General features: G+C 37.3%; 1 protein-coding gene and 1 pseudogene across 1 annotated transcript; one reads left to right on the plus strand and one right to left on the minus strand.

Annotated features, from left to right (window-relative positions):
* On the plus strand, positions 1-8,252 carry LOC107814091 (uncharacterized). Its single transcript, XM_075225268.1, has 3 exons — positions 1-266; positions 337-541; positions 7,946-8,252. Exons 1-3 carry the CDS (start codon positions 117-119, stop codon positions 8,002-8,004), a joined length of 414 nt encoding a protein of 137 aa, XP_075081369.1. The 5' UTR covers positions 1-116; the 3' UTR covers positions 8,005-8,252.
* A 662-nt stretch (positions 8,253-8,914) lies between these two features.
* Positions 8,915-9,927, minus strand: LOC107795920 (uncharacterized; annotated as a pseudogene).
* Positions 9,928-10,247: the final 320 nt, after the last annotated feature.

The following is a 10,247-nucleotide window of genomic DNA, read 5'->3' on the forward strand; positions in this document are numbered from 1 at the left end:
CTCGCCTCAAAGCCCTTGGACCCAACTCAAAGAGGTTAAAAACTGATCTCAAAGAGGGCAAAATCTCTAGCGAATATCTACCTTTCTAATTGGTTCTTAGTTGCAGTGAATCGTAAATGCAGATTCAGGTAAAATGCAGCTGCGGGGAGGAAAAATGCCCGGAATGGGCAATTCTGGAACTTCAAGGTGTGGTTGAAACCCAACCCTCCTTCAAAGATCGCCTCCAAAATCTCCAAATTGGCATTCTCTGCCGCCCCTCTTCCCAGGTTTTTTCTCTTCCTATCAAATGAAATTTTAGGAATTTCAATTTTCATTTTTGTGTCTGCTATTTTTCAGGAAAATTATACATTTACTGTTGGGTATCATGAATTGACCGGGTCCAAATTGCCCTTGAAAAAGCCAATGTTAGTATTGAAGAAAATCAAACTTGACTCTAAGGAAAAGAAGTGTGCCATTAGTTCATCAAGGGTGGAATTGGACGTTATTGGAATAATTCGTCAAAGGATTCTTTTTAAAACCAGACCTAAGGCACTCATATCAAGTAAGATATCTTATTTTTATTTTTTCATTATATAGTCGATCCTAACTTGTTTGTGACTGAGGCTTAGTTATTATTGTTGTTTGGTAGTTCCATAATGGACTTGCTTGTTGCACTTAAATCCTTATTAGTCTACGAAAATAATGAGGGTTCGACCTTTTCTTATAGTGATCACTACGGTTCAAATATTTGTATTTCTTTTATTGGCGTATTACGTATAAGGCTGTATTGTGGTCCGGGCCCGGGACTAAACGGGCCGGGCCAAACGAGCATGGGCTTAAGGCGGGCCGGGCTGAGGCGGTCCCGGGCCAAACGGTCCCAATGTGTGGAACCGGCCCACGGTGCTCCTAAGCCCACATGGTCCCAGGCTAAATGGGCCGGGCCCGCAGGCCTAAACGGGCCTAACGGGCTTTGTTCGTTTCGGGCTATTTTTTTTAATTTTTTTTATCTAAGGCACTTTCTTGTAAACTATATATGTATATACTAGTATAAATTGCTTATATATAGCTATATAAATATATATAGTATATATAGTATATATAGTATGTATAGTATGTATAGTATGTATATATAAGGGTGTATTATGTGTATATATAATTATATATTGCCTTATATATATATATATATATATATAGTTTATATGTATTAGAGATATATATAGTGCCTTATATATGTGTGTATGTATGTATATATATATATATACATATACGTATGTATATATACATACACACATATATATATATAAGCTATTTTTTTTAATTTTTTTTATCTAAGGCACTTTCTTGTAAACTATATATGTATATACTAGTATAAATTGCTTATATATAGCTATATAAATATATATAGTATATATAGTATATATAGTATGTATAGTATGTATATATAAGGGTGTATTATGTGTATATATATATATAGTGCCTTATATATATAGTTTATATATTGCCTTATATATATATATATAGTTTATATGTATTAGATATATAATATATATACTATATCAAATTTAAACACAAAATAAATTGCAAAGAAATATTCAAGGGAATGTCTTATATATTTTACTATTACGACATTAACAAAGAATGACAATATCTTTCTTAGTCTTCCTCCCCCAATGGAATGAGCACAACAAGGTACTAATACCACCATTAAAAGGAAAAAAAACTAAGGAAGATGTGCCAAAATACAAGTTACATGTTAGTCTATGTATTATCTCTAACAAATCTCATAAATCCTTCAAGGTCCGGAGGAATTTCCGTTGGTGGTGGTGGAAAAGAAGCTTGTTCATCACCGCTTCCGGGCGAAGCAGCATCCTGCGCAATTTCCGCTAGCATTTCTTCATAAGCTTCATCTATCTCCGGTTGTGATTCTGCAAGTCCAAAATTTCTTCTTTCCGAACGGATCCAATCTCTGAAGAGTACTGATTTTTCCAAGCTCTCCCTCATAGACGCTCTATGATCACCGATTTGAAGTTTCGCTTGACTGAATGCGCTCTCCGATGCCACTGTTGAAGCTTGAACACTTAAAATATCTCGAGTCATCCTTGAAAGAACCGGATAGTGTTTTTGTTTGTCCTTCCACCACTCCAAAACATCGAAGGAGCCGTCGGGATTCTCTGATTCAAGTCCCTGCGACAAATAAACTTGAAGCTCATTTAGTTGTGAACTATCACCAAAATTATCACCTTGAGAACCCCTGAACTCCGTCCAAGAACTAAGGGCTTTTAGGCCCGCAGTTCTTTTAGATGCTTGCGAACTAGACGAAGTAGGAGTTGAAACATTTGGTCTAGCCTGATCTAAGGCAAGTTGATAAGCATTATAAATAGTTTGACCATTTATTTTAATTGAGGCTTTTGCATCTCCAAGTGTAGCAAATTCCTCAGCTGAAAGTGACAAAGCGTTATAAATTTTTAAATACCAAAAGTGAGGACCTCATAATTTCATTGTAGGATTTAACAATGCAGCAACACAAAAAATAAGGGGGATAGGGAAAAAATATTTTTTAAACTTAGCTTGCATAGAATTAATAGCTTCTTGATAAATTACTCCACCCTCTGAAAATTGAGTAAATAAATCTACAAGTGCTGCAATATAAACTAAACAGTTAGAAATAGTAGGATAATATTGGCCAGATAATTCATTTGTAGCAATATAAAATTGTTCTAAAAAGTCTACAAGCATTTTAACGTTACTCAAATCTTGATTTGTAAGGTGATCATCATCATCATCATCACCATCACCTACACGAGCATTATACATTGCGCTTATTGGATTCCTATATTCATATGCAACAACTAAACTTTCATACATGTAATTCCATATAGTCGGATAAGGTTTAGGAACCTTTCTTTCTCTAAGGCCGAATTCATCACATTTTTTAAAATAGTCTCTAAGTCTACTTCTACGGTTTGAATAAAAAAGCCAATTAAGAGCCATTTTAACCTTTTCAATTTCTACATTTAAAACTTTCATACCAGCACCGACGATTAAATGGTAAATATGACAAATAGATCTAACATGAAAAATATTACTAAATGCAGGATTTAGTGTAGTTGTAAGCAAGCCTATAGCATTAGTGTTACTAGAAGCATTGTCCATTGAAACCGACATAATTTTATCTCTAATGCAAAAATATCTACAAATATCTGCAACTGTGTTAGCAATAAACTTACCTGTGTGGCGTGAATTAATTATTCTATAAGCAATAATGCGCTTTTGCATTATCCACTCCTCATCTATCCAATGACTTGTAACAGTTAGATAATCACAGTCATTACCACTTCTACCAATATCAGTAGTAATAGCAATGCGACAATCTATATGAGTAAATAAATAGCGCAAATATTGTTCATATTCATGTTTATATTTATAAATATCGCTCTTTACGGTTGCGCGAGACCATCCTTTATAAGTAGGATTAAAAACTCTTCTAATATAATGCACAAAATGAGGGTTAGAAGGAAAATTATAGGGTAAGCACATAACAGTAACCATTTTTGCGAATTCTTCACGATCTTTATTTGGATCATAATATAAAATGCCACCGGTAACAGTGTTAATTCCCGGTTGAACTAGATTTGAACCTGTATTAGGGTTAAACGTACTATCTACACTTGTCCCCTCTTGCGCAGCTTTCATTTGTAAAAATCTAGCTTCATCTCTAGGGTGTTTCAATATGTGTCTAGTCAAACTACCCATACCGCTACGGTCTCCGGTAAATTTATGAACTAGTTGAGACCCACAAATTTTATACTTACCCTTATTTTGTTCTCTTAGTTGAGTAAAAAAATGCCAAACAAGAGATGTTTCAGGCCGTTTAGAAGGTCGTCTATTAAAAGTAGGGGTTACTACAGGAGGGTCAGGCGGGACATTAGTTGGGTTATTAACAGGACTAGTAGGTGTATCATCTAAATCCGGTTGCGTTTCATCTAAATCATCATTTTCCTCATCATTTTCAAAGATAGTTTCATTAAGATAAAGAGCATTCATAACTTCTTCATTTAATTGTTGACCCGGTGCAACATCATGACAAAATTGACTATCGGAAAATTGAAAACAAGGGTTATCACTATCAAGAATAATAGGTGGAGGAGGACGGGTAACAGGTCTGAGTCGGGGAGCCGGGGGAAGAGTAGTAGCTTGGCTACTAGATTCACCAATTTTAGATTTTCCCTTACCCTTACCACCAAAAATTTTTTTCCAAAGAAAATGCCATATTAATTATAATTATACTAAATAAAACTAACAAAACTATAATATTAAAACTTAAGAGTTGGAACGAGTTTACCGAATTGACGAACAACTTCTTGAAAATTGAATATCGTTGAAGACTTGAATACTTCAATTCACCAACTTCACAATTTTTCACGAAATTGCAATAATAAAGTAAGCAATTATAGAAGAAAATTAGAGAGAGATTGATGAATTTGTGAGTAAAACTGAAAGAATGGGGGTATTTATAGTTGAGAATTGGGAAAAAGTGTAATTATAAAAAGTTTGGGGGCCAAATGGCTATTTTTTAAAGTGCATAACGGACCAATTTTGAAGCCCAACGGTCAGATTTTAAAATCTAGCCGTTGGGCATTTATTTTTTTTTTTTTAAAATAGCCGTTGGGGCCCGTTTGGCCTGTTGGGCCCGGTTGAGCCGGCCCAGACCCGCCTGCCGGTCCCGGGCTCACGGGCTATTTGTGTTGAACCGGCCCGTCACGGGGCTTTTGCACCACTTAAGCCCAGGCCCGCTTGAACCGGCCCATTAGGCACGTTTGGACCGCGGTCCTGGGCCGGTCCCGGGCCCAGACCGGCCCACAGTACAGCCTTAATTACGTATCAGGAATGAGCATATGAATCATTGTTTTAAGCTAAGTTGCTAGTTTGAGTATCTACCTGAGTGTTGTGCATAGTGTTAACTGTTAAGGACCAAAACCAAAATGAGTTTGTCATTGTGCTGCAGCAATCCTTGAAAATCTATCTGATGTATGTTAAAGATATGTCCCCCAAATTAACGAGTAAATTTTCAATGTATAAAGAAATATAATCTGAAATAGCATTTTAATTTATTGGGGGAATTTATGGGCCTTGCTTTCTTAATTGGGTGGAAGCTGAAATCCCAATTCTAGTAATATTTCCAATGGTGGTGCAGAGCCCTTTGCATTGCATTTGCATCCATGCATATATGTAGTTTTACACGCTATATGATATTTATCTCTAAGTTCTGAGGAAAAAGGAAAAAAATTATTTTTTTTATCAGAGAATCTATTTTTAGAGACTTAACTCCCTCAACCTGCTGCTTTTAGTATAAAAGTTTTATATACAAAGTAATACCATTGATTGTACCAGGAAGGCGCCAATGTTTGCATCCAAAGAGGACTTTGTTTCCTTTAGATATTTTCAGGATTCCAACTAGTCCAGAAAAATATATACATCTGGATACTTTTTCACTTTGCACCAAGAAAACAAAAAGATGTAATGCTAATTTTACACAAGGCAAACTATGTATATGCTCTCAAAACATGTGCTCTGCCTCTCGTTCCATAGACACCAAAAAATACACAGTGGGACGGTGTTCCATATGTATTTGATTAGCTTCCTAATTCTTTGTCCCCTCTAGCTTTGCACCTCTAAAGATGCTAAGCCTATTTCACTCCAAATACGTTCAAGGAACACCAGATCTGCCAAGCATAAGAACAATGCAAAAGTATGTCACAGGGATTCAGCTTGGGCTTCACACATGTTGCCCCGGTTGCATACATTAAATGCACTTCTTTGCAAATTATCTTGGGTTAGAAATGCTTCATGTTAAGCTGTCTCACCAAAACATGCAGCTCCGCAGCAGTAACAATAAATGACAATGTTGGTTAAACACTTTTAACCATTGGTTTTGGTAGTGCTAATGTTGTTGAGGAAAATGTCTTCTCCTTCATATGAACTTGTGGTGACACCTTTGTCATAACTTAAAATTTCTTTTTCTGTCCCCGATCTCGTGCATAGCGGGAGCTTAGTGCACGGGCGGCCCTTTTTTTTGTCTACAATGGATACTAATAAACAGAACCATGCTAATCTGTATTGGAGAAGTAATATATACAGCAGCACAGGAAGTAATCAACAACAACAAAAAACCCAATATAATCCTACAAGTGGGGGTATGGGGAGGATAGTGTATACACAAACTTTACCCCTACCTTAAGAGGGTAGAGAGGTTGTTTCCGAAGACCCTCGGCTCAAGAAAAGATAAAAAAATAGCAGTAGCAATAAGAAGTAACAACAACAAGATAGTAAAAACCAAAGCGAAAGAATCAACAAGTAATAATAGAAATCTACGAATAAAAAGATACAAGACACCCTAATACTACTGGTACCGAAAAGAAAAGCACATGACTATATATTAATACTCTACCCTAATTCTCGACCTCCACACCCACCACTAAACATCTCCATAGAACTTCCCTTGGGACTTTATGGTATGCTTTTTCTAGGTCAATGACCATCATATGCATATCCCTCTTACTCTCCCTTTACTGCTCCACCAATCCCTTTACAAGATGAATGGCTTCTGTAGTCAACCGTACCGGCATAAATCCGAACTGGCTCTGGAAAATAGACACCCTCCTCCTCACCCTTACTTCCACCACCCTCTCCCAAACTTTTATGGTATGATATATGCTAGATTAGCAGGGGAAGAGCAACCGGGCCATAGGAAATCCCGGTTGAATTTGGGAAGAACGCGTGCAGGGTAGACTTGGAGTGGGCAGGATTCCAGCATAGAAAGTAATCAATTGCTTGAAAAAAAGGGAAGGGAGGAGAAAAGAAGGAAATAAGAGATACCAGAATGGTGGGTAGAGTGAAAGAAATTTATTTTTTATTCGCTTTTGAATTCAAATGAAGCTGGGAGGGGAAGGAAAACATTGGCTCCTTTTCATTCTAATTTAACTAACAATTTGCAGCCCTAGGGAAATTCTTTTCTGTTGTACTTTTTTTCATTTCTCTTTCTGCTTGCAAGACACATTAAAGAGGGGGTAAGTTTCAAGATTTCTCCTTTTATTGTTTCTAAACAATGGCTAGAATTGATCAATCAAATTTCAGTCTCTTTCGCCTACGAGCATTTGTATGAAGAAAGGAGTCTCGTACAAAGGATTGGATACAAGGTTGTGATCCCCAGACACAGACCAAGACTTGAGCTTACCTTTTCATGTGATATCAACTGATGGAGTGAAGCAAAATAGTGTCATAATATCCACTAAAAAGTGACATCATTCAAAAACATGATGATCGGGCAATTTACAGAAGAGTGGCATGCTATAGCTAAGCCATAGATAATTAATTAACTAAACATAAAGAAAGAGCGCTCCACCTCCAACCACGAGTTTGGGGGTTCAAGCCACCAATGAGGAAAGTGGGAAAAACTAAAACTTTTTTGTAGTTTTGAGGAAAGGGCCTTTAACCCCTGCGGCAATATTGGCATGCACCCTGGCTTTTCAGGAGAGCTCAAGCAATCAGTGCGATGTAGAAATATTACCACAATGTACGTTCATGAGTTAGATTCACTTAGGTGAGAATCGAGACTACCAACTTTGGCTTGGGAGGTAGAACTCCATCTCTTCATATATTGCATCATATCATAACCTTTATCCGATACTCTTTGCCTCTATATCAGAAAACCCTTTTTTCCATAAAGAAGAGAAAGTTCACTGATCAGTTTTCCATATATATGTTAGTCATGTGGTTCCCAACTGCTTTATGCAATTACTAATCTTTGCAGCAGAAATTTATTTGTCAACGTCCTAGCTATTGCATCTTTGTTATACCTTTCTCTGCCTTTTGGCTAAGATTGTGTGTAGCTATTGCATCTTTGTTGAAGTTCTGATCATGCCTCCATTTTCGCTATCTAACTCTCCATATTTTTGTGTTTATCCAGAGCCTCAACCTATTGGGAAGGAAAAAGGCAGTGCGGCAGTATCCTCTATGTCAAATTGAATCTTACTGTGCATGTGATTTTGTTGAAAGCTCCAAGCTCTCCATTATATAATCCTGATCGGCTGAACTTAAATGTGACCTGGAACTTTTACATTCCAAGTAATTTGATATATAGACTGAACTTTTATTTCAGCTATGTCATAGAGTAATTTCCACGCCACTGATGTTGGAGTTGTCGAATCCTGAGCTATCTTTCCTCTTAGAATATCTCTTGAATAAACGGGACTTGAGGCTCCTATTTCATTGAAGTCCGTGCATATCTTAAATCATGCTTTTCACAAGTTCGGTACGCTAGAGGGTGATGAAGGAACACAGACTTGTTTTTCAATATCATCCTTCGATTATAATTTCAGTTTTAGACTAGACATTAGGTGTTGCGGTGCTCTTAGCATTATGGTTAAGCAAAAAGAAACTATCGCAGAAAGTATTTTACTCAAAACTTTTTGCTTCAATGTGATTATTTTGTTCTGGATTAGGAAATGGAAGAGTATGCTTGGTTTTGTGAAGTAACAAGATTCTTAAATGGAGTTGTAACTTTATGAACTCTAAATCCAAGCATGTCCATCAGCCTAGATGCATCATGAATACCTCTTGAATGCTTGCAGTTACAGATTTATATGTGGCTCCTTCACATCTTAAATGTGCAGAGGCAACTGTTCGCAGGGGCATTCCAATTTTCTAGCAATTTGGTTGGTATTTCAAAAGTGTTTTGCTATAGGTGCTCCTCTGGTTTCTTTCTTAATTGAATTTTGGCTTTCTTGAACTAGATGCTCATTGCCTATTGTTCAGTAATTTCTGGCGATAAATTTTTTTATTTTTATTTTGGGGGGGGGGGGGGGGGGGGGCAGGGGCGGGGGGGGTGGGTGGGTGTCTGTGGGGGTGGGGGAGGGGGAGGGAGTATATGATCCAGTATGCAAAACATTTCTCTTTGATAAGGTGTACAAAGACATTTCTATATAATTAATTGGTCCCAAAAAAAGGGTTGAAAATATGTCGATCCGGATACAGTTCAATTTCAAGCTCGAAGCCATAGTCCACTACTCTTTTGATGTGATAACCAACAATCCCAGCGCACCTATCATTATATACTTGACGATAGGCATTTCAGTCATGATAATGGTCACCCAGCCAGCGTAAGGCAAGAACCCAACTGCTCTCCCCATGATGTGATGCCGTTGCAGCCAGCTTTGTCCAGGAGCATAGAGAAGTCTGTCATCCTTCAAATTGTTATCTCCTTTTGTAAGGACATTAACATTTCCAGTTTCTTGCTGCTCATGAACCTTGATTACTCGATGAACAATAGGAATTTCACGTCCATCAATATTAAACACAACAATTTCTCCGGCCCGAATGGGATCCTTGGTCATGTGCAAGAACAAAATGTCACCCCTTTTAAAGCCAGGTTCCATACTTCCTGAAAGCACAACCACCACTGGTGACTCACTCCCAGTTATGCATACTAATCCTTTCCATATTATTAGTGCTGATGTAACAATCATTACCAGACTAACTGCTTCGTTGAGGACTTGTCTCAACCGAATTGACTTTATCGACTCAATCTGCTCTCCCATCCACCCCATCTCTCTCTCAAATATTTCAACTTTTTATGATGGATTTGGGAAGAATATTTCTCTAGCGACTAGCAACATAACCTAAATCAAAACTTTTTATCCTGACCTACCCCAGTCCTTTATAAAGGTAAATGCAGTCCCGACCCGACCCGCCAATGCCTTGTACTGTCGGTGGCATTATAAGTGTTAATATTGAGGCACGTGCATCATGACTAGGATACTCATCAACAACGTATTTTTCACGTTTCTGCTGATCTAAAGTAAATTCAAAATGCAGCTCCAAGTTTTGCACTCTTTTTACCTTGATGGCTGACATATTCCCTCTCATCATAAGGGCAGTAAAAAAAAAAAAATAACAAATGCACAGAATTTAGTTGGAGTCAAGATCTTCTAGCTAGCTTCACGAAGGACCTAGGGGTTTCTAAAAATAATGTGAAGTTATATTAATATTCTCTATATCAAATGTGGACTTGATGTCACGTAGCAGTTGAAGTATTGAGCATCCACATAATTATATCTTCACTCTGGATTTACAGCCGGAGGTTGGTAGTTACTAGTGATACAAGTATAATATTAATTTGTAAGTGGAAAATGACTAATTTGGCTATTCAGTGGTCTTCTTGTTGAGTTCCTCTCCAGAAAGGAAAACATGGTGAAACCGTGACTGTAAGA

Source organism: Nicotiana tabacum, chromosome 11, assembly GCF_000715075.1.
Source record: "Nicotiana tabacum cultivar K326 chromosome 11, ASM71507v2, whole genome shotgun sequence".
NCBI classification, from domain to species: Eukaryota; Viridiplantae; Streptophyta; class Magnoliopsida; order Solanales; family Solanaceae; genus Nicotiana; species Nicotiana tabacum.

What these genes read in the sequence shown, in the direction of transcription:
- LOC107814091 (XM_075225268.1), top strand. Translation starts at nt 117, where the DNA reads ATGCAGATTCAGGTAAAATGCAGCTGCGGGGAGGAAAAATGCCCGGAA. An exon ending in TCTGCCGCCCCTCTTCCCAG is followed by an intron (nt 267 to 336) that starts GTTTTTTCTCTT and finishes GCTATTTTTCAG; the next exon opens with GAAAATTATACATTTACTGT. An exon ending in ACCTAAGGCACTCATATCAA is followed by an intron (nt 542 to 7,945) that starts GTAAGATATCTT and finishes GTGTTTATCCAG; the next exon opens with AGCCTCAACCTATTGGGAAG.